The sequence below is a fragment of the Salvelinus alpinus genome, chromosome 2, assembly GCF_045679555.1.
Source record: "Salvelinus alpinus chromosome 2, SLU_Salpinus.1, whole genome shotgun sequence".
In the NCBI taxonomy this organism is placed as follows: domain Eukaryota; kingdom Metazoa; phylum Chordata; class Actinopteri; order Salmoniformes; family Salmonidae; genus Salvelinus; species Salvelinus alpinus.
In genome coordinates this window covers 44,879,134-44,904,007 of record NC_092087.1, presented here as the reverse complement: position 1 = coordinate 44,904,007, position 24,874 = coordinate 44,879,134, and the positions used below count along the sequence as shown (strand labels likewise).

The window sequence follows — 24,874 nt, the reverse complement described above, 5'->3', positions numbered from 1 at the left end:
TGCACATACACTGCTTACATCTAGTGGCCAACATCTAAATTGCACCTGGGCTGGAATAATAAATTATGGTCTTTCTCTTGCATTTCAAAGGTGGTACAAAAAACAAACAAAAATGTTTTTATTTGTATTTCTTTGTATTATCTTTTACCAGATCTAATGTGTTATATTCTCCTACATTCATTTAACATTTCCACAAACTTCAAAGTGTTTCCTTTCAAATGGTATCAAGAATATGCATATCCTTGCTTCAGGTCCTGAGCTACAGGCAGTTACATTTGGGTATGTCATTTTAGGATTCAATCCTTAAGTATCAAAAGTAAAAGTATAAACCATTTAAAATCAATTATGGGCCTCCCGGGTGGCGCAGTGGTCTAGGGCACTGCATCGCAGCGCTAGCTGCGCCACCAGAAGTCTCTGGGTTCGCGCCCAGGCTCTGTCGCAGCCGGCCGCGACCGGGAGGTCCGTGGGGCGACGCACAATTGGCCTAGCGTCGTCCGGGTTAGGGAGGGTTTGGCCGGTAGGGATATCCTTGTCTCATCGCGCTCCAGTGACTCCTGTGGCGGGCCGGGTGCAGTGCGCGCTAACCGAGGTGGCCAGGTGCACGGTGTTTCCTCCGACACATTGGTGCGGCTGGCTTCCGGGTTGGAGGCGCGCTGTGTTAAGAAGCAGTGCGGCTTGGTTGGGTTGTGCTTCGGAGGACGCATGGCTTTCGACCTTCGTCTCTCCCGAGCCAGTACGGGAGTTGTAGCGATGAGACAAGATAGTAATTACTAGCGATTGGATACCACGAAAAGGGGGTAACATTTATTTTTAATTAAAAAAAATTTTAAATCCATTATATTAAGCAAACCAGACGGCACAATTGTTTTTTTTATTGACTGATTTTTTATTTATTTTATTTCATTTATAATATTATTTATTTAACCAGGTAAGCAAGTTATCATTTAAAACTGCGACCTGGCCAAGATAAAGCAAAGCAGTGCGACACAAACAACAACACAGCGTTACACATGGAATAAACAAACGTATAGTCAATAACACAATAGAAAAGTCTATATAATGAAGTAAGATTAGGGAGGGAAGGCAATAAATAGGCCGTAGTGGCGAAATAATCACAATTTAGCAAATAAATACTGGAGTGATAGATGTGCAGAAGATGAATGTGCAAGTAGAGATACTGAGGTGCAGAGGAGCAAAAATAAATAAATAATATGGGGAGAGGTAGTTAGATGGGCTATGCACAGGTGCAATGATCTGTAAGAAGCTCAGATAGCTGATGCTTAAAGTTAGTGAGGGAGATCTGAGTCTCCAGCTTCAGTGATTTTTGCAATTCGTTCCAGTCATTGGCAGCAGAGAACTGGAAAGAAAGAAGGCCAAAGGAGGAATTGGCTTTGGGGGTGACCAGTGAAATATACCTGCTGGAGCGAGTGCTACGGGTGGGTGCTGCTGTGGTGACCAGTGAGCTGAGATAAGGTGGGGCTTTACCTGGCAAAGACTTATAGATGGAGCCAGTGGGTTTGGCGACGAATATGAAGCGAGGGCCAGCCAACGAGAGCATACAGGTCGCAGTGGTGGGTAGTATATGGGGCTTTGGTGACGAAACGGATGGCACTGTGATAGACTGCATCCAATTTGCTGAGTAGTGTGTTGGAGGCTATTTTGTAAATTACACCGCCGAAGTCAAGGATCGGTAGGATAGTCAGTTTTACGAGGGTATGTTTGGCAGCGTGAGTGAAGGATGCTTTGTTGCAAAATAGGAAGCCGATTCTAGATTTGCTATGCGGGCGGGCAGGTACGGGCAGCGATTGGTTGAAGAGCATGCATTTAGTTTTACTTGCATTTAAGAGCAGTTGGAGGCCACGGAAGGAGAGCTGTATGGCATTGAAGCTCATCTGGAAGTTAGTTAACACAGTGTCCAAAGAAGGGCCAGAAGTATACAGAATGGTGTCGTCTGCGTAGAGGTGGATCAGAGAATCACCAGCAGCAAGAGCGAAATCATTGATATATACAGAGAAAAGAGTCGGCACGAGAATTGAACCCTGTGGCAGCCCCATAGACTGCCAGATGTCTGGACAACAGGCCCTCTGATTTGACACACTGAACTCTGTCTGAGAAGTAGTTGGTGAACCAGGCAAGGCAGTCATTTGAGAAACCAAGGCTGTTGAGTCTGCCGATAAGAATGTGGTGACTGACAGAGTCGAAAGCCTTGGCCAGGTCGATGAATACGGCTGCACAGCATTGTCTTTTGTCGATGGTGGTTATGATGTTGTTTAGGACCTTGAGCGTGGCTGAGGTGCACCCATGACCCAGAAACCAGATTGCATAGTGGAGAAGGTATGGTGGGATTCGAAATGATCGGTTTGTTAACTTGGCTTTCGAAGACCTTAGAAAGGCAGGGTAGGATAGATATAGGTCTGTAACAGTTTGGGTCTAGAGTGTCTCCCCCTTTGAAGAGGGGGATGACCGCGGCAGCTTTCCAATCTTTGGGGATCTCAGACGATACAAAAAGAGGTTGAACAGGCTAGTAATAGGGATTGCAACAATTTCGGCAGATAATTTTAGAAAGATAGGGTCCAGGTTGTCTAGCCCAGCTGATTTGTAGGGGTCCAGATTTTGCAGCTCTTTTAGAACATCAGCTATCTGGATTTGGGTGAAGGAGAAATGGGGGAGGCTTGGGCGAGTTGCTGTGGGCGGTGCAGAGCTGTTGACCGGGGTAGTGGTAGCCAGGTGGAAAGCATGGCCAGCCGTAGAAAAATGCTTATTGAAATTCTCGATTATCGTAGATTTATCGGTGGTGACAGTGTTTCCTAGCAGCAGCTGGGAGGAAGTGCTCTTATTCTCCATGGACTTTACAGTGTCCCAGAACATTTTGGAGTTTGTGCTACAGGATGCAAATTTCTGTTTGAAAAAGCTAGCCTTTGCTTTCCTAACTGCCTGTGTATATTGGTTCCTAACTTCCCTGAAAAGTTGCATATCACGGGGGCTACTCGATGCTAATGCAGTACGCCACAGGATGTTTTTGTGCTGGTCAAGGGCAGTCAGGTCTGGAGTGAACCATATATCTGTTCCTGGTTCTAATTTTTTTGAATGGGGCATGCTTATTTAAAATGGTGAGGAAAGCACTCTTTAAGAATAACCAGCCATCCTCTACTGACGGAATGAGGTCAATATCTTTCCAGGATACCCGGGCCAGGTCGATTAGAAAGGCCTGCTCGCTGAAGTGTTTTAGGGAGCGTTTGACTGTGATGAGGGGTGGTCGTTTGACCGCGGACCCATTACGGACGCAGGCAATGAGGCAGTGATCGCTGAGTTCCTGGTTGAAGACAGCAGAGGTGTATTTAGAGGGCAGTTTGGTCAGGATGATATCCACGAGGGTGCCCGAGTTTACAGATTTGGGGTTGTACCTGATAGGTTCCATGATAATTTAGTTGAGATTGAGGGCATCTAGCTTAGATTGTAGGACGGTCGGGGTGTTAAGCATATCCCAGTTTAGGTCACCTAACAGTACAAACTCTGAAGATAAATGGGGGGCAATTAATTCACATATGATGTCCAGGGCGCAGCTGGGGGCTGAGGGGGGTCTGTAACAAGCGGCAATAGTGAGAGACTTGTTTCTGGAAAGGTGGATTTTTAAAGTAGAACCTCAAACTGTTTGGGCACAGACCTGGCTATGATGATAGAACTCTGCAGGCTGTCTCTGCAGTAGATTGCAACTCCACCCCCTTTGGCAGTTCTATCTTGGCGGAAAATGATATAGTTGGAGATAGAAATTTCAGAATTTTTGGTGGCCTTCCTAAGCCAGGATTCAGACACGGCTAGGACATCGGGGTTGGCAGAGTGTGCTAAAGCAGTGAAAAAAAAAAAACTTAGGGAGGAGGCTTCTGATGTTAACATGCATGAAACCAAGACTTTTACGGTTACAGAAGTTAACAAATGATAGCGCCTGGGGAATAGAAGTGGAACTGGGAGCTACAGGGCCTGGGTTAACCTCTACATCACCAGAGGAACAGAGGAGGAGTAGGATAAGGGTACGGCTAAAGGCTATCAGAACTGGTTGTCTAGTGCGTTGGGGACAGAGAATAAAAGGAGCAGATTTCTGGGCGTGGTAGAATAGATTCAAGGCATAATTTACAGACAAGGGTAGCCAGGAGCACACTCCAACACTCAGACATAATTTTCAAACAAAGCATGTGTTTTTAGTGAGTCCGCAAGATCAGAGACAGCGATGTGTCCTGGGATGTTCTCTTGATAAGTGTTCGTGAATTGGACAATTTTCCTGTCAAAATGTAACCAGTACTTTTGGGTGTCACTGAAAATGTATGGAGTAAAAAGTACATTATTTTCTTTAGTTATGTAGTGAAGTAAAAGTTGGCAAAAATATAAATAGTAAAGTACAAATAACACAAAAAACGACTTAAGTAGTACTTTGAAGTATTTTTACTTAAGTACTTTACACCACTGCTAAAAAGTATTTGCAAAGTTGATAACGTTATCCATGATGGGATTCGAACACGCATCCTATCGGTTGCTAGACGTTCGCTTTATACACCCACCTATCAATACAACCTGCTTCCATCTTATTTTATGTAATGTGCCATACTAATTTGATAGTCACGGATTGATGTTTACCATGTTACATCTAATCTGAGACCAGTCTACAACACCATGTAGTCTTCTTTACTAAATGTTCCAGAGCCTTTCGAGCTATGGATGTGCTCGTCTGTAGCAAGATATGCACTCAAATGTCTACTAGGAAATACACTGCTCAAAAAAATAAAGGGAACACTTAAACAACACAATGTAACTCCAAGTCAATCACACTTCTGTGAAATCAAACTGTCCACTTAGGACGCAACACTGATTGACAATACATTTCACATGCTGTTGTGCAAATGGAATAGACAACAGGTGGAAATTATAGGCAATTAGCAAGACACCCCCAATAAAGGAGTGGTTCTGCAGGTGGTGACCACAGACCACTTCTCAGTTCCTATGCTTCCTGGCTGATGTTTTGGTCACTTTTGAATGCTGGCGGTGCTTTCACTCTAGTGGTAGCATGAGACGGAGTCTACAACCCACACAAGTGGCTCAGGTAGTGCAGCTCATCCAGAATGGCACATCAATGCGAGCTGTGGCAAGAAGGTTTGCTGTGTCTGTCAGCGTAGTGTCCAGAGCATGGAGGCGCTACCAGGAGACAGGCCAGTACATCAGGAGACGTGGAGGAGGCCGTAGGAGGGCAACAACCCAGCAGCAGGACCGCTACCTCCGCCTTTGTGCAAGGAGGAGCACTGCCAGAGCCCTGCAAAATGACCTCCAGCAGGCCACAAATGTGCATGTGTCTGCTCAAACGGTCAGAAACAGACTCCATGAGGGTGGTATGAGGGCCCGACGTCCACAGGTGGGGGTTGTGCTTACAGCCCAACACCGTGCAGGACGTTTGGCATTTGCCAGAGAACACCAAGATTGGCAAATTCGCCACTGGCGCCCTGTGCTCTTCACAGATGAAAGCAGGTTCACACTGAGCACATGAGCACATGTGACAGACGTGACAGAGTCTGGAGACGCTGTGGAGAACGTTCTGCTGCCTGCAACATCCTCCAGCATGACCGGTTTGGCGGTGGGTCAGTCATGGTGTGGGGTGGCATTTCTTTGGGGGGCCGCACAGCCCTCCATGTGCTCGCCAGAGGTAGCCTGACTGCCATTAGGTACCGAGATGAGATCCTCAGACCCCTTGTGAGACCATATGCTGGTGGCCCTGGGTTCCTCCTAATGCAAGACAATGCTAGACCTCATGTGGCTGGAGTGTGTCAGCAGTTCCTGCAAGAGGAAGGCATTGATGCTATGGACTGGCCCGCCCGTTCCCCAGACCTAAATCCAATTGAGCACATCTGGGACATCATGTCTCGCTCCATCCACCAACGCCACGTTGCACCACAGACTGTCCAGGAGTTGGCGGATGCTTTAGTCCAGGTCTGGGAGGAGATCCCTCAGGAGACCATCCGCCACCTCATCAGGAGCATGCCCAGGCGTTGTAGGGAGGTCATACAGGCACGTGGAGGCCACACACACTACTGAGCCTCATTTTGACTTGTTTTAAGGACATTACATCAAAGTTGGATCAGCCTGTAGTGTGGTTTTCCACTTTAATTTTGAGTGTGACTCCAAATCCAGACCTCCATGGGTTGATACATTTGATTTCCATTGATCATTTTTGTGTGATTTTGTTGTCAGCACATTCAACTATGTAAAGAAAAAAGTATTTAATAAGAATATTTCATTCATTCAGATCTAGGATGTGTTATTTTAGTGTTCCCTTTATTTTTTTGAGCAGTGTATATTATATGATCATTCATTCATTCGTTAGCTACAAAGTAGCCCACTTTCCAAGCATACTTCCTCTTAGCTGAACGATGTCATTTCCCGGAAGAGACAGCTAAGATTGGGCCATTCTCTTTAGTGTTTGCCTTGTATGCCTTTCCCCCACTTCTTCACTACCAACATTTTGATCCAAAATCACACGGGAAACCCTACACAATTGGAGCAAAAACAAACCAATACAACACTAAAGTAACGTATCCAATGGAGTAACCAAGAACTGGACAGAAAGATAACGAGGTGAGGTTTTATTAGATGCCTCTTGACTAGCTAACGTTAGCTAGTTTGCTTAGCTAGCGTCTCGAGCTACCTGACTCGACATCCATGATCCATCAATTCCTGATGGAGTTCGATAAGCGAATTGCTTCAGATTTATGCCGGATTCATACCTTTTTATTGCACAATATATAGCTAATGAATGTTTTAGAAGAATATTTAAAATGCTAATACACATGACATGAGTGTGAAATGTGTTGACGTCGACCAGATAATTAGATTGTTAGCTAGCCAGATACTTTGGCTAGGCTAACTAGCTAGCTACCGCCGGTACTTGACTTGACAAGCGTGCAAACAAACGGCACAACTGCAATAACTTGTCTAGCAAAACCGGATCAATCAATTACACTTGACAACGTTTTGCAGAAACAAAAATTACATTTAAAGTTAGTATGTAATGTTCGTATATGAAATTAACATGAACTAGTTCAGTTGGATAGCCAGACAGCTAGTTGGCTGGCTAGCAGAACACACCTTACAAAGATCCTCCAAACGACTTTCTCTTATAAACGTGTCCTCTCAGCAAGTTGGGCATTAAGTTCTACTGTCTGCAGAGAATGATGATTGTCACAACAGCCAGATGATGTCTAAGTTACTAGTTAGCCATTATTGTATTGCAGGGAAACAGATTAAATAGCTTACGGTTTATTGGATTTATTGCGGCCCATTCATTTTAGTCTTATGATGCAAAATTACAGCACCCTTATGACCTTTTCATGTATGGTTGTTATTAGGTGTTACAAATGAATGAATCTGTATTGTTGTTGCTGTCAGTGCTGGATCTACAAAGTCAGCTGAAGGCCAGTTTTGCAAGGCACTGAATGTTTTTTGTTGTTGTGGTCATGCAAATGTGGCACCATCTCGTAACCTTAAATTGTAGGGAACAAGCTACCCCTCTAAGTTTAAGCCATTGTCTTTGTTATCCTCTTTTCAGGTGGAGCTTTACAGTCATTCACCTCAATCAAATAAATCTTAAACGTCTATCGCTGCAGTACTGAAGAGTTCCCACCTCGACTTAACCTACCTACCGCCTGACTCCACCAAACCAAACTGGCCAGTATGTCCCAGTTCCAGTGTCCGGGTAACCTTATGTCGAGCCCTGCTGCCAGCCCCATGCAGCAGCTGTCTCAGCCCCAGCCAGGGTACAGTATCCCCTGTGCCTCGGGCCCCCTGCCCTCTGAGAGTGCCAGTCACCCGCTCCTGAGCTCAGCCCTGCCCTCGGGCTCAGCCACTCCATTCAGCCCCACCTCCACAGGTCTGTCGGTGTGCGTGCATTGTGTGTGTGCTCCAAAGCTTTTTTTCTGTGCCTCTCTCAATGGACTTATCTATTTTTGTTAATTTGTTTTTAGTATCTAACATGGCAAACCCTAAAGAGAAGACCCCCATGTGTTTGGTGAATGAGTTAGCCCGTTTCAATAAGATCCAGCCTGAGTATAAGCTGCTCTGTGAGCAAGGACCAGCTCATTCCAAGGTAACTCAACAACCCAACCACTGACACTCACTAGCAAACATGGGTCATGTTCATTAGGGTACACTCACTGTAGCAAAGGGTTTTGCAACTGAAAACAAAAACAAAAGCACATGTTTCTTGTTGGACATGTTTAACTTCAGATAGTACCTCATAATTTCTGGCCTTTTTCTGCCTACTGAACATGACCCTAGGAGATCAGTCATCACTGTGCTTTTTAATGTCTACATCCCTGCTCTTAAATACTTGTTCATTTCAATAACAGATATATATCCCTCTCTCTACTTCTATCTATTCTGTCTCTCTCTTTCCTTCCTCCCCCAGATCTTCTCAGTGCGGTTATCACTGGGGGATCAGCACTGGGAGGCAGAGGGGACCAGTATAAAGAAGGCCCAGCACTCTGCAGCTGCCACAGCCTTGGCCCAGACAACACTGCCCAAACCTAGCATGAGGAACAACCCCCGCAACAACACAGGCAAGAACCCAGCACGCCTGGCCCTGTGTGTGTGCTTATTTCTGAGAGGCTCTCAGGTCATCAGTTGCTGTATCATGAAAGTATCATGATTGGGGAAACATTGATAGTCAGTGGTGTTAAGTAGTCTACATTCAAAAGAGTTTGATAACCAGGTGTATTAAAGTTTTGGTCCCTATTGTTCTGTAATGTTTGTTTTCTGTTTTGTCTGTGTGTGTGTGTGTGTGTGTGTGTGTGTGTGTGTGTGTGTGTCCCCTACCACAGTAGATTGCATGACACACACGGTGGAGCTGAATGCCTTCTGTATGAAGCTAGGGGTGAAGCCTATGTACAAGCCCATAGACCCCTACCCTGGGATGAGACCATCCAACTTCAACTACAACATCAGGGCCCCGGGGCCTTACCAACGCTCCATGCAACAGTATGTCCACTCTGGGGTGGGGGGGGGGTGTCATCTCAGTAAAAGCTATACCTGAGCGTATCCTGTCTTCTTTGTGTGGTCAGGTACTACTACCCGTTTCCCCCGGTGGGGCCGGTGTTGTACCACATGGAGCTGAACATCGGGGGCCAACAGTTCCACGGGAAGGGGCGCACGCGGCAGCTCGCCAAACACGACGCTGCTGCCAAGGCACTGAAGACTCTACAGAAAGAGCCCATACTGCTGCAGCAGCTGCCTGAGGTCAGAGCTGCCTGGGGTCAGAGCGGCCTGGGGTCAGAGCGGCCTGGGGTCAGAGCGGCCTGGGGTCAGAGCGGCCTGGGGTCAGAGCGGCCTGGGGTCAGAGCGGCCTGGGGTCAGAGCGGCCTGGGGTCAGAGCGGCCTGGGGTCAGAGCGGCCTGGGGTCAGCGCTAGGGTTGGAATATTCTGGTAACTTTTCCAAAATTCCAGGGTTTTCCCAGAAATCCTGGTTGGAAGATTCCCATTTCTATTATTCCTTCCTTGCTTATTCCCTTCTGATTCCGTGAATCCTCCAACAGGAATTCCTGGAAAAAGTTGGGTGGAACTTTGGAAAAATGTACAGTATTTTACCCACAAGGCAACACCTGCTACATGGATCACTACACCTGTCTGCTTCACAACGTGAAGGAAGGGCACATATGTGACTCAATACTGCCACACAAAGCAACTCAGCTGTAACATACACAACTGTCAGACAGAATGTTTTGACACAACTTTGTTGATTTCAGACGAATGGAGAAGACACAGAGAACTTCAATAAATCAGAAATCAGCCAGGTGTTTGAGATCGCACTGAAGAGGAACATGCCTGTCAACTTTGAGGTAGTTAAGCCAATGGAGGACTATAGCCTAACAGTCATTTAGATTGATCAAGTCCAGTTTGAACAAATCATTTGTCCTCTCAATGACCTACCTTTCCATTGATACGCCTATTTCAATTTTTTTTTGTCTTTCTCTAACCTCGTTCCTCCTCCGACCCACAGGTTCTGAAGGAGGCAGGTCCGCCTCACATGAAGAGCTTCATGGTGTGTGTGGCGGTGGGCGAGTTCTGTGGTGAGGGCGAGGGCAAGAGTAAGAAGATCGCTAAGAAGCTGGCAGCTACAGCCGTGCTGGAGGAACTGAGGAGACTGCCCCAGCTGTCCCCCAGCGTGGAGAAGATTCAGCCAGCACGCATTAAGAAGAAAACCAAGTCCATCATTAAGGTGAAAGGACCAGGGGGATGAGGTCAGGGAGCGTAGAGAGCAGTAAAGCATCTTTGTTATCCCAGATGGGAAATTTGCTAGCTAACAGTGAGTAAAGGGTACTGTACATCATAAGAAAATAACAAGTGCTTCTAAGATATTCCTTTTTAAAGGGAAGGGCAACAGGAGGGAAAGGAGGGGTGATGAAGAAAGCTTTTGTAGAGTTGGAAAATTGTTTCTAAGGAATCTTTGTTCTTGTGTGTAATGCGCAATATCGCTCTTTCTCGCGCTCTCTTTTTCTCCTGCCTTCTCTTCCACCACCCCGTGCCCCCCCCCCCCCCTCCAGCTGCAGACCAGTCCAGAGTATGGGCAGGGCATGAACCCCATCAGCAGACTGGCTCAGATCCAGCAGGCTAAGAAAGAGAAGGAGCCAGAGTACAGCATGATGACGGAGAGGGGGCTGCCCAGACGAAGGGAGTTCGTCATGCAGGTAAAAACAGGAGGCTCAAATAGCCTAGCCTGCTCTTGACCAAATCAACCTCACAGTGCCTATTCTCTAGGCCTAGGGCACTTGTGGAGGTCTGAGGGGATTGGACAGGTGTGAACAAATATGGCAAACATGACACCCATCCTATCAGAGGGCAATTTAGCGCCATATTGCGTATGTCTATCTAGGCTAGTTCCCACAGATCTCTGTAAGTGTCTATGGTTGGTTTGGGGGCCACTTTTTTTTTTCATTCTGACCTGTTTTGTGGTCATCAGGTGACTGTGTGTGGCCATTGTGCGGAGGGCATGGGCCCCAGTAAGAAGGTAGCGAAGAGGAATGCAGCAGAGAAGATGCTTGAGCTTCTAGGTTTCAAAGTGCCTCCACCTCAGCCCCACAAACCTGCGCTCAAAACGGACGAAAAGGTACAGTATGTCCAAGAGCCACCGGAGGCATACCAGCCAGGCAACTGGTTTAGTTAGAACCTACTCATGTGCTCATCTAGCCAGCAGTACACAGCAGAGGTAGTTTGTGTTGACTTGAATGACCGTTGAGCAGCCAACGCCAACGTGTGCTTTTTCTGTTGATCATGTAATCCAAGGTCCCGCAGAAGAAAAATGGAGATGGGAGGAAAGTGACCTTCTTTGAGCCGGGCTCTGTAGAAGAGAGCCAGTCGCTGGGTGAGTTGTTCAGGGGCTGGGTTGGAACTACACATGCTTTGATATGTACTCGGAGTTATGTAGTAGACTTTGCTTTTGGATTTTATATTAAGAGATTTGACTTGACTTAAACCCTTTTGTCTCTTTATGGAGCATAGGTCATTCACAATCTTCCTCCAGCGGGCTTGGTGTTGTGCGGGATGACAGATTTAGGATTTTTTTTAAATCAGGGAGCTTTTACACGGGTGTTCCGTTCTCCTTCCCAGTGTTTTACATGTGTCTGTCTCTCTGGCGCCCCCTATCTCTCAGGCTCCAAGGCAGAGAACTACCGCCAGCCCTACCTCAGCCACCAGCAGCTCCCAGCAGGCATCCTGCCCATGGTGGCAGAGGTGGCCCAGGCTATAGGGGCCAGCCCCAGCCTGGGGCACCAGAACAAGGGCTACGGCCCCCGGACCAACCCTGCCAAGGTGTGTGTGTCAGTGTCTAGTGTGCGTTTTAGTTCTTGACGTTATCCTTGGGGATGATATTTTTGCTCGGTTTCCTTTGTATATTTATTTTTAGTCCTTTGATGTTCTGTTTTATGTAAATGTCTTTGTATAAAGATAAGCAGTATGCAAATAAACATTATTATTGTTAAAGCTGTAACTTTTTGGGCGACCTGACCAAATTCACATATAAATTAGTTATAGATCTGTCATTCTTATTGACAACAAGTGTAAGAAGCAATAGATATGTTCTATGTTCCCTTTTTCTATACTTCCTGTTAAGTTTAGTTTTTGTGTCTTACTTTTGGCTTCAAACAGCTGAAAATACAATGTTTTTGGTTATTTAAAAGATATTTCACAGCAGTTATGATGGTACAATGATTCTCTACACTTGCTTGTTTTGAAAGTAGTAGGCATACTATTAGAATTTTAGCAAGCAGGAAATGGTGGAGAGATCTCTGCATATTGCACCTTTATAATGTTATTAATATTAAGGTCACCCTGACGGCCATGATCGCCAACGAGCTGCTGTACACTGGTACCTCCCTGACCGCCGATACCATCCTGAAGAGTCAGAACAGTATGGCTCATCTAGTACCTCACGGACCCATGACCAGACCCTCCGAACAGCTCAGCTACCTAGCCAACGTACAAGGTCTACAGGTAAACAGACGCAGAGGCGCGCAAGCATGTGCGGACAAACACACACAGACACACACATTTTTATTCTTGTATTTTGGAGTGTTAGTATTAAAAACCATTTGTTTTTTCTTTGCAGGTGGATTACAAAGACTTTCCCAAAAACAACAAGAATGAATTTGTATCGCTGATCAACTGCTCCTCCCAGCCGCCTCTTATCAGCCATGGCATTGGCAAGGACGTGGAGTCCTGTCACGACATGGTGAGACACACATATTCAACCACACTGAAGGTGCTCTGATGGTTAGACCAGAATCTTGTCCATTAGGGCACACCATAGCTAAACATTTTCATATATTGGACATGTTCAGAATATACTTCTCTTTTTCACTTGTACCCTCTGAACACGACCCGGATGCTTTAAATCAGACACATACTGGCACAAGCACTAGGGAAATTATGATATAGGCTATATCAAATGTTCCAACCCCATCCACAGGCGGCCTTGAGTATCCTGAAGTTACTGTCAGAGCTGGACCAGCAGCAGCACCAGCAGCAGACCAATGACAGGACAGGGAGCGGACCAACCTCTGGGTAAGACCACGCATCTGAATGGGTCAGATGTGGACCAGTACGAGAACACTTACGGTTGAATAATACATTTCTTTCATAGGGTTGCAAAACTGGAAACTTTAAAAGTTTATCAGAAATCCTTGTTTCCCTCCAACTGGAGAATTTGGTCTGTATGACTTGGTAATGCTGATCTGGCTTGTGTTGCTTCTGTAGGTGTGGCAAACAGGACATGGGCGGCAGCGACTCTCTCCTCATCAAACAGGCTAACTCAAGCACCTTGGGACAACAGACTCTGGATGGCACTGTGTAGACAGACACACACCATTGGTTGTTTGCAAGAAGCACTAAAAGAAAACTCTGACACTGTGTTGTGATAGGCTGTTTTAGAATTCTACAGGAAGCTCAGGGCAACTGTAGGCTCTAAAGCATCACTAGTGTTCATGTTATATTAAATGTTATGAAATGTTCACAGTTAAACAAGATTAATAGAAGAAATTGTTTTAGTTTCATTTCCTCCTCCTTAATGTTGTTTAATTGTACACGTTTTTTTTTTTTTTGCTGCTTAATAGAAAAGTGTAGCTGCATCGTATCCGATATAATGGCAGTCCGCTCTGTTGAGATGGAATGGGATAATGTTAACTGTGAAAAGCTTTGTTTTTGAGTAGAAGTGTTTTCTCTCTTTTTTTTCCTTTTCTGTTAACAACTTTCTTTCTCTCATTTTTAAATATTTTATTGTTCTTTAACCCAGGGCCTGGAATTCTTGGCGGGTTGTTCACAAACATGGCTTCAAACGTTTTTTTTGAAATATTTTCAGCGTTTACTTTAGTCTGACTGGCGTGCCAGATGGACTGGTTTGCAGTTTTGCCACTATTCCATTGGTTCCATTGTGCCAGGCAAGCTCAATCAATCGCAGCTAAAGTATTTGAAATGATTTCAAATGGCTTTTGAACCCAGGTCTACTGTAGTTGTTACAATAGTGTTTACTTGTGAAGTATGTTACCCCATAGAAGGATAGGATGCAGCTAGCAAACCACTGTTGATTTTCCTAGAGTGCTTTATAACAACCACCACAAGTGAACAGTGTTTATTTACATTACCATGTAGGACTGGGAAGGTTTTGAGACTAATTGTAGCGTTTGTGCGTGTGATGTTGTCTATCCCCACTGAAAGATGGCGGGGCAGTATAAGTCTGTGTTGCTCCCCCCCCCCCTTTCGTCTCTCCCCCTCCCTCGGTGTCAAACCACCTCTCTGCTCCCCATGGAATGTAAGTAAAACTTGTGTGCTGTAACGCACAAAACAAAACCATCAGTTTTTATTTTTTTTGTTCATCTCTTGTTCCAAGAGAAAATGGTATGAGGATTTTTGTACTCTCTCGACAGACGTGTATGTTTCTGGCAAAGCATGTCTAGCCCTATAGGGCTGTGATATCAGTGACGGAAAAACAAACCCAGTCACTCAGTGTTTTTACTCAACGTAATCAGTTCTGTGGCAGCAGGATGGTGGGTAAGCCAAACAAACGGCTGACACATTATTATTGACCTGTCAAACACATGGTACAACCACCCTGTCCTGCAAGACTTCATTGCTGGCCAATGACCATTACTTCCATTCCATCACATGCAATCAGAGGACCACCAATCACAGGTGTCACACATGTAACCTTTTCACACTATTGTGCAGACTTGAGACATACTGTGCTGGCTCAGATATTTTCTTTTCACATTGTCCTCTCCAGCACAGCTAGGGTTGCTTAAAGCGAGCTGAACAGGACCGATGGTGCCAGCCTGCTTTTAAACCAGTCGAGGGGAATGGGTGATTGGTTGGCGATGCCCGTAAACCACCTGGGAATAACTGAGTGTGTTACAAAAGCAGACTGACCTTCTGTTGGGCCATAGTCACAGTCATACAGTTAGGGTTGGTAGAATAGTTTGGGAGAAGAAAGTGTGGCCATTTTATTTCCTCATTACATAATTTTTATCCCATTAAATATTTGTCTATATCCACTCAAGGTTTGTTCCCCGGACACAGTTTAAGCTTCTTCCTGGAATAAAAAAACATGCTCAATGGAGAATTTTTGTCCAGGACTAGACTTAATATGTGTCTGTGAAACTGGCCCTTAGATTTCGTTTGTAGAGACTGAATTGACAGGGAGAGTTAGTTAGCTGCAATCAGGGTAGGTCAGGTTGTACTTCTTGCTCTTTATGAAGGGGTACATGCATTTGTCTGACCCCATGGACCGATAGGTCACCACGTTGGGCTCCCACGGCAACAGTCTGCAGGAAGAGGAAGTGTGCAGTTACACAGGTCAAAGGTAAAACCTGTCAGTATCATGCCAGGGTGTCCTGTACAAGCACTACGTTTGATGTGAAGTTGGATGCAGTCCAGGGACTGGTCGATCAGGATGGCGTTCGTGGCCTGCTCCACACAGTACTCCGGCTCCAGCGGTGCCAGGAACAGTGCTACCTCATCCCTGAGGGATGCAGCAGAGAGCATAGAGTTTTACAGCATCACATTGTTAGAAGTACAACTACAACATTCTGAAACATACTGTAGTAAGCCTATGTTCAGTGTCAAATGATGAACCACTGTACTATTGTATGAAGTAGGCTTACACCTGCAATGTCAGTCTGATTAACCCAGAACAAAGTTGCCCTTAGTCCCTCTTTAGTGCTGCCCTTTCTCCAGCCCATAGTTTCTCTCACCGGATCTTGCACCCGTCAAACATGCCCGTGTCGACAATATAGGGACACACAAGAGTGGTCTTGACTCCATCAAATTCCTCAGTCAGCAACTCGTGGGCCAGGGACTCGTGGAAGCCCACTGCCGCAAACTTACTGGCGCAAAAATCATGGTACAAACAGAAACACCACTGAGACGTTAGGGCCCATATTCATTAAGTCTCAGAGTAAGAGTGCTGATCTAGGATCAGGTCCATCCTGTCCATGTAATCTTACTCAGTATGATCTAAAAGGTTGTATATCAGGGACTCGTACTCTGAGATGCTTTGTGAATATGGGTCCAGAACACATTTAGAACATCACAGTAACACATACTGTACATACAGTAGGCTACGTTACAGAGGCTAAGATACTTTACCATAGGCTACCCTTTTACCTACAGTATGTCTCTACACAGTACTAACTGTAGTAATACCATTCTTGGTTAACTTCTTATGGCTGGGTGGCAGTATTGAGTAGCTCGGATGAAAAGGTGCCCAGAGTAAACTGCCTGCTACTATGAACCTCTTTCTCCCCTCTCTCTCCAGATGAAATCTCGCGTCTTGTGACGGCCGGCCACCCAACAACCTGCCCGCTTGACCCTATCCCCTCCTCTCTTCTCCAGACCATTTCCGGAGACCTTCTCCCTTACCTCACCTCGCTCATCAACTCATCCTTGACCGCTGGCTACGTCCCTTCCGTCTTCAAGAGAGCGAGAGTTGCACCCCTTCTGAAAAAACCTACACTCGATCCCTCCGATGTCAACAACTACAGACCAGTATCCCTTCTTTCTTTTCTCTCCAAAACTCTTGAACGTGCCGTCCTTGGCCAGCTCTCCTGCTATCTCTCTCAGAATGACCTTCTTGATCCAAATCAGTCAGGTTTCAAGACTAGTCATTCAACTGAGACTGCTCTTCTCTGTGTCACGGAGGCGCTCCGCACTGCTAAAGCTAACTCTCTCTCCTCTGCTCTCATCCTTCTAGACCTATCGGCTGCCTTTGATACTGTGAACCATCAGATCCTCCTCTCCACCCTCTCCAAGCTGGGCATCTCCGGCGCGGCACACGCTTGGATTGCGTCCTACCTGACAGGTCGCTCCTACCAGGTGGCGTGGCGAGAATCTGTCTCCGCACCACGTGCTCTCACCACTGGTGTCCCCCAGGGCTCTGTTCTAGGCCCTCTCCTATTCTCGCTATACACCAAGTCACTTGGCTCTGTCATATCCTCACATGGTCTCTCCTATCATTGCTATGCAGACGACACACAATTAATCTTCTCCTTTCCCCCCTCTGATAACCAGGTGGTGAATCGCATCTCTGCATGTCTGGCAGACATATCAGTGTGGATGACGGATCACCACCTCAAGCTGAACCTCGGCAAGACGGAGCTGCTCTTCCTCCCGGGGAAGGACTGCCCGTTCCATGATCTCGCCATCACGGTTGACAACTCCATTGTGTCCTCCTCCCAGAGTGCTAAGAACCTTGGCGTGATCCTGGACAACACCCTGTCGTTCTCAACTAACATCAAGGCGGTGACCCGTTCCTGTAGGTTCATGCTCTACAACATTCGCAGAGTACGACCCTGCCTCACGCAGGAAGCGGCGCAGGTCCTAATCCAGGCACTTGTCATCTCCCGTCTGGATTACTGCAACTCGCTGTTGGCTGGGCTCCCTGCCTGTGCCATTAAACCCCTACAACTCATCCAGAACGCCGCAGCCCGTCTGGTGTTCAACTTTCCCAAGTTCTCTCACGTCACCCCGCTCCTCCGCTCTCTCCACTGGCTTCCAGTTGAAGCTCGCATCCGCTACAAGACCATGGTGCTTGCCTACGGAGCTGTGAGGGGAACGGCACCTCCGTACCTTCAGGCTCTGATCAGGCCCTACACCCAAACAAGGGCACTGCGTTCATCCACCTCTGGCCTGCTCGCCTCCCTACCTCTGAGGAAGTACAGTTCCCGCTCAGCCCAGTCAAAACTGTTCGCTGCTCTGGCACCCCAATGGTGGAACAAACTCCCTCACGACGCCAGGTCAGCGGAGTCAATCACCACCTTCCGGAGACACCTGAAACCCCACCTCTTTAAGGAATACCTAGGATAGGATAAAGTAATCCTTCTAACCCCCCCCCCCTTAAAAGAGTTAGATGCACTATTGTAAAGTGGTTGTTCCACTGGATATCATAAGGTGAATGCACCAATTTGTAAGTCGCTCTGGATAAGAGCGTCTGCTAAATGACTTAAATGTAAATGTAAATGTACTCAGGCACAGAGGCTAAGATATGCATATTATTAGTAGATGTGGATAGAAAACACTCTGAAGTTTCTAAAACTGTTTGAATGATGTCTGTGAGTATAACAGAACTCATATGGCAGGCAAAAACCTGAGAAAAAATCCAACCAGTAAGTGGGAAATCTGAGGTTTGTAGGTTTGCCTATCCAATATACAGTGGGATATTGGTCATATTGCACTTCCTAAGGCTTCCACTAGATGTCAACAGTCTTTAGAACCTTGTTTGATGCTTCTACTGTGAGGAATGAGGGAAGGAGAGCTCTTTGAGTCAGGTGTCTGGCATGAGCTGAACATGCGCGCTCACGTGAGAGCGACCTGCTTTCCATTGCATTTCTGAAGACAAAGGAATTATCCGGTTGAAACATTGTTAAAAACATCCTAAAGATTGATTCTATACATCGTTTAACATGTTTCTACGAACTGTAATGGAATTGTTTGACTTTTCGTCTGACCTGTGCGTCATGAATTTGGATTACTGGACTGAACGTGCGAACAAAATGAAGGTATTTGGACATAAATGGTGGACTATATCGAACAAAACAAACATTTATTGTGGAACTGGGATTCCTGGGAGTGCATTCTGATGAAGACCATCAAAGGTAAGTGAATATTTATAATGCTATTTCTGACTTCTGTTGACTCCAAAACATGGTGGATATCTTTATGGCTTATTTCGGCTCTGAGGGCTGTACTCAGATTATAGCATGGCGTGCTTTTTCCGTAAAGTTTTTTTGAAATCTGACACAGCGGTTGCATTAAGGAGAAGTTTAGATAAAGTTCCATGTTTAATACTTGTATCTTTTATCAATGTTTATTATGAGTATTTCTGTAAATTGATGTGGCTCTCTGCAAAATCACCGGATGTTTTGGAGGTAAAACATTACTGAACATAATGCGCCAATGTAAACTAAGATTTTTGGATATAAATATGAACTTTACCGAACAAAACATACATGTATTGTGTAACATGAAGTCCTATGAGTGTCATCTGATGAAGATCATCAAAGGTTAGTGATTAATTTTATCTCTATTTCTGCTTTTTGTGACTTCTCTCTTTGGCTGGAAAAATGGCAGGGTTTTTCTGTGACTAGGTGCAAACCTAACATAATCGTTTGGTGTGCTTTCGTCGTAAAGTCTTTTTGAAATCGGACACTGTGGTTGGATTAACAACAAGTTTATCTTTAAAATGGTGTAAAATACTTGTATGTCTGAGGAGTTTTAATTATGATATTTCTGTTGTTTTGAATTTGGCGCCCTGCACTTTCACTGGCTGTTGTCATATCGATCCCGTTAACGGGATCTCAGCCGTAAGAAGTTAAATAATATTTACGGTAATAAACAGCAACAAGACAGTCATAGACATCAGTAATATTCACTCTTAGGTGGTGTGTCCTCCCTGGTTCACCTCCACACAGGCAGTGCTGAAGAGACCCGGGACGCTGGCGACGTGTCCATGGTTCTGCTCTTTCATCTGGGGAATGAAGGCCTTTGTCATCTGTGAGACACACACAGATAGGCAGGTCCACACGCACGCACAGACATGTACACACGTGCACGCATGGACAAACACGGACAGACAGGCAGGCACACACAGGCACGCACGGACACACAGAGAGACAGACACACACGCAGGCACGAACATACACAACCAGATGCACAAACACACACACACACAAAGAGACTGCTATTCGATGAACACAATTACTGACTATCAGGAGTCGCAATAATGAGATTAATATCAAAATAGTCCATGAACATTTTGAATGAGCAAAATGAGGCAGTATTATTGTACTGCAGTCCTGATGGGAGTTCTGCCTCACTAAGCTTCTTAAAAAAGTTGCTTAATGTGAAGCAGGCTTACTGTTCCCCACTGTAAGAGGATCAGGGAGGGAATCCCCTAGCCCTTTAATTGGCTGTGTGTGTGTGTCACTTTAATAGGGTCACTGTATGGGATGTTGTCGCTCAGCTAAGAGGATAAGAACTTATTAAAGTTGTACATTTCACACGTGTCATGTGACGCATTAAGAACAATAAACTGCACTGTATACGTCCGACTATAGCTGAGGTATAGGGAGGGATAAAACTGACGCACACAGGGATAAAACGGCTTGGAATTTCTCTTTCGCAATGCAAAGATTTAAGAGTAAACCTAAACCCTTCATATTTTACGAGTTATAGTCTGATAGTCTGTTTTCACATACCAGTAGGTTTGTCTTCTTCATGTTACCCATATAGCCCTTGTAACACTATGGCTGCATTTACACAGGCAGGCCAATTCTGATATTTTTCCCAATTATGGGCAAAATATCTGAAATATCTGATTGGTCAAAAGACCAATTAGTGGAAAAATATCAGAATTGGCCTGCCTGTGTGAACGCAGCCTGTAGGATCCTGCTCTGAGAAACATTTGTACATAAAACCTATTAGTATTCATATTACTTCACATTGCATATCAAACTTGTGCAAAATGATGCTATTTGCTGGTGATGGGAGCCTGTATATTTATAGATTATAATAATCCATCTGATTATCATCAATGACAATAAATCATGGAAACCTCAAGCCCACATCCTAAAGCCTGACTGATTACAGAACTATATGGTACTATATGGACAGAATTTAACTGTCATCATCCCTACAGTGTATCACAGTGTGATTAGTCTCTTGTGACAGACTGTTAACATATACAGTATGTCAAACTGAGTAGCTGGCCAGCACACACTAGATTTGGTTCTGGGTTCTGAGATTACAGTTGGATGATAGCCGCATGCCACCCTCTCCCTCCACCAGCTGATAAGAGTCCCCTGTCCCCGTTCTATAAAGTGTTATCTGGCCCACAGAGTAACAACAGTAGCAGCAGCAGTCTTACCCAGAAGAGGGCGTGACAGCTGACCTTCATGGTCCTCTCCACCAGCTCATCCGGACAGTCCATCAGCCGTTCCCCGGCAACCACCCCGGCGTTGTTCACTAGCATGGTGACATTACGGCCCAGGTCCGTCCACACCTCGTCCGCCGTGCGGTACACCTCCACCCGGTTGGTCACGTCCACCCTGTAGGGCTACGCCTTGCCCCCCGCGTCCCTCACTAACCTGGAAGTCTCCTCGTTGTTGTTAGCGTTGACGTCCCATAGCACCACCTCTGCCCCGTGTTTGGTGAACTCCAGGGCGAAGAGACGTCCCAAGGCGCCCCCTGACCCTGTGATGAGGACAAGCTCAGCCGTCGATGGGCTTGGTGAGCGGCTGGAAGGAAGGAAGGAGATCACATCCAGGAGCATCATCTGGAGGTCCATCAGAAAGATGATCTTCTCTGGTGGTCCTGGGGGTTTGATGTCCTGACTGTACCGAGTGTGTGTTATGTTCAAGTATGAAAGCAGCTAGCTAAGGTCTGTTGTGCTCAGATGCAAGGACTTTGTTCTGAACTGTCTCATTAAATAAAAGGTAGAAAATAAAAGTGTGTCTGAGAGTCTACGGAGTGTTCTAACTGAGAACGCTAAAGGTGCAGACAGCCAAGCTGGTGCATGTTACCTTCCCTCTGCTCTACTCTGTGGCTCCGGCCTGCCTTCTCACTTTATTTAAAAACTCCTTCAGGATTAGGTTAAAAGGAATTATAAATTGGGTGGTTCGAGCCCTGAATGCTGATTGGCTGACAGCCGTGGTAAATCAGACAGTACACCATGGGTTAGACAAAAGTTATTTTTACTTCTCTAATTACATTGGTAACCAGTTTATAATAGCAATAAGGCACCTCAGGGGTTTGTGGTATATGGCCAATATACACCGGCAAGAGGCTGTATTCAGACACTCCGCGTTGCGTCGTGCTTATGAACAGCCCTTTGCTGTGGTATATTGGCCATATACCATACCCCCTCGGGCCTTATTGCTTAAATACCTCCTTGAGCCCCCTATAAAAAATATGTTTGTTGAGAGGGACACCATGTACTGCATATTAATTATTACTTTAGAAAATTGGGCTGAGGAATTCTCAGCCCAATTTTCTTATGTGCAAATAAGAAACACATTTATTTTACCAGGCAGTTAAGAGCAATTTTTTTTTTTTTTAATGACGGTACCAACACTATGATTTTGTCAATAAGAAATAATCAAAATAGATATCTGCCATTATGTCCAATAGTTTTATGATGCTTACAGTATCAACATGCACATACACTTTCAACCCCATTTGACCCTTCGTCACACACACTTGCAAGATATGACAGCAAATGGCAGGCTTACTGGACTCGTTCAAGGTTATGGATAAATATTATTCTCAACTATTTCTCTTCTCACAGTGTTGAGTACTGCAGTATTAGTGTTGAGTACTGCAGTATTAGTGTTGAGTACTGCGGTATTAGTGTTGAGTACTGTAGTCACTAGCCAGAATGTATGAAATGTAAATGTCATAAGAAGATTATGCATACATGAACTGTAGACCTTATTATAGATGCTTACATCCTGTCTGCTTACATATGTTTCTATAAAGTTCCTGCAATGTTTAGGTGAACGCTACCTCCCTTGTTTAACCTTAAATCTCCTAAGCATCTAACATGAAGTTAAGGTTACAGACACGTATAGACTGACTGAACAAATGGAAATACAAGACACAAACGCAAGCACGTGAATCAGGGTTGGGCAATCTGAATGTAAAGACTAAAGGCTATTTCAGGTAATTACTTTGCAGAAGGTTATGGGAGGGGAACTAGCCTGGCGGACGCGACCCACACGACTACACAGCGAAGAGTAAGAGCTGGTGTCAGCCAGACTATTCATCAGGGTGTGGTTGAACAAAAGCGAAGGATCATGTCTGAAGTAAACACCTTGAACGACAACTGGCTGGCCCAGTCAGATAAATAATAATTAACAGACACGGGCCTTCACTTACAGTACTGGAACCAGGTCAACTTTATATGACACTACAGATTGGCTGGTGTGGCCTGGCATCTGTTGGGATAGACTTGAAAACGGTGCAAATAACTTATCAAAGCCTCCATTTGCCGTAGGTCTAAATCTTGGCTTGTAAATCAGGTGATTTGAATCCAAGGCTCAGGCTGCCTTGTTGGCACGTAGTGCTGCCTGATGGTGTGCCAACCAGCCAAGTCCTCCTCAGGCCAGTGGGATAGCAGGATAGGCCCTAAAGCCTGAGTCAGGGTTTAAATCATCACATATTGCTACCTGTGGGAATAATCAAATCAAACCCTGTTTTCCTCAATGCTGTAATCTTGATTTAGGTTTTGTAGTTGATATGTTTTTATATTGTGAGTCAGTATAAGGACTATGATAATACCTTATAATGCAAAATGCTTTTAAGAAGCTGGACTATGTAAACATGAGATAATGTAGTATATTACCTAAAAAGCTAGTCAACATACTTGTCAGTCGTTAAATGAGGCAAGAGGTGCCCTTAAATAGAAATCTCTCATAAAAACCGCTGATAAACTTACATTATAAAATTGGGCCCATATTTGTAAAGTGTCTCGGAGAAGGAATGCAGATCTAGGATCAGCTCCCCCCTCTTATTCATTATGATATAAAAGGCTAAATTGATCCTAGATTGTGTGGTGGTGGTTTCGGCTGGATGGGTGTTGGCGTCTGATTCACCTCCAGGTGTTAATGGTTAACGAGAGAGATCTGATAAGATGCTTGATACAGAAACGTGGAGACAAGAACAGAAGTAGTTTGAGAGCGATGGAGGTGGAGTAATTGCAGCTACGCATATTTCTGCCACTCAGAGAGAAGTCAATAGGCCCTATTTAGTGTCCTTTACTGCATCAGGTATCTGTTACAGCATTTTGTTCACTGCTGTACAAGAAAAACATACTCTAAGCCGCTTTCAGATTGTAAACATGATCCAAATGTTAATCCAAATAACTTACTTGGCTTACTTGTGGTTTATTTAACATGTGCAAGTATCCAGAATACAAGTCCTTTAACAGGTGCCATGTAGAAACGGACCATTGGATGAGTTTACTATGTGCCATGCTTATCTGAAATGGGGGAACTACCCAAGTAACATTTGATTGGACTATGAATTGTGCCTTTGGATTGTCTATGACAGTTAGAGCTGATCTGTGTTTATTAGAGCGGTAAATGCAGAGGTTCTATAGAACTCCCAGACTACACCAGGACAGGGCCCCTCTATGGGGCCGCACTCTAGCTCTCTCTCTCTGTGTGTGTGTGTGTGTGTATATGTGTGTGTGTGTGTGTGTTTTTGTGTGTTTGTGTCTGTGTGTGTTTGTGTGTCTGTGTGTGTGTCTGTGCCTGCATTCAGGTCAATGCCTGGGAAACTGCCCCGCCACGCCCACACGTCCTCAAGCACACACTCAGTACTGAGTAGCTGGGAAATATGTATTTGAGCGGAAGACCCATGCTGCTGCACTGTCCACAGTGTTGTTATTGTTCTGCATGAATGGTCCTGGCCTTAGGAATTTGATCAATCCATTATTTTCACATGTTGAGGCACAAGAGGCCAGGAAAGCTGGCAGCTTAAGCTAACAGGGGTAGAAAGAATGGGCTGTGCAAAGCAAACAAGTTACTCATGCCTCCCACTAATTAATCCAGGGAAAATGGACATGAGGCCACATACTGTCACTGTAGGCTACTTATCATAATAAAACCTTATGGGTTGAAGTAAATATTCTCACAGGCATGCACATACATCCCTACCGTGATCATTCATTAACATTGTTAAACGCACATCCACATATCATGCAATTATAAAATCACCATATAGTAAACAGTAGCCTGCTTAATGACCATGTTATTTTAAATTAAGAGCCCCGCAGAATAGGATATATGCAAATTATGAAAAA

At 45.2% G+C, this 24,874-nt stretch overlaps 2 protein-coding genes across 3 annotated transcripts; one reads left to right on the top strand and one right to left on the bottom strand.

Annotated features, from left to right (window-relative positions):
• The first annotated feature begins 6,396 nt into the window (after positions 1 to 6,396).
• On the top strand, positions 6,397 to 14,373 carry stau1 (staufen double-stranded RNA binding protein 1). 2 transcript variants are annotated; one of them, XM_071381085.1, is made up of 16 exons: positions 6,397 to 6,615; positions 7,586 to 7,906; positions 8,001 to 8,122; positions 8,444 to 8,594; positions 8,856 to 9,012; positions 9,096 to 9,270; positions 9,777 to 9,869; positions 10,031 to 10,249; positions 10,575 to 10,718; positions 10,991 to 11,137; positions 11,314 to 11,392; positions 11,681 to 11,838; positions 12,352 to 12,519; positions 12,635 to 12,757; positions 12,995 to 13,089; positions 13,282 to 14,373. In XM_071381085.1, the coding sequence occupies exons 2-16, from the start codon at positions 7,711 to 7,713 to the stop codon at positions 13,376 to 13,378; spliced, it is 2,124 nt and encodes a 707-aa protein (XP_071237186.1). In that variant the 5' UTR covers positions 6,397 to 6,615; positions 7,586 to 7,710; the 3' UTR covers positions 13,379 to 14,373. The 2 variants fall into 2 exon arrangements, with proteins under 2 accessions (XP_071237186.1, XP_071237195.1); XM_071381094.1 differs by having other exon boundaries at positions 6,479 to 6,615; positions 8,859 to 9,012.
• Positions 14,374 to 15,141: 768 nt separating this feature from the next.
• On the bottom strand, positions 15,142 to 21,452 carry rdh20 (retinol dehydrogenase 20). The gene is given in 5 exon segments (XM_071381107.1): positions 15,142 to 15,345; positions 15,393 to 15,538; positions 15,771 to 15,937; positions 19,475 to 19,564; positions 20,939 to 21,452. Coding segments are annotated over 5 exon segments (942 nt in total). The 5' UTR covers positions 21,359 to 21,452; the 3' UTR covers positions 15,142 to 15,226.
• Between the last annotated feature and the right edge of the window lie 3,422 nt (positions 21,453 to 24,874).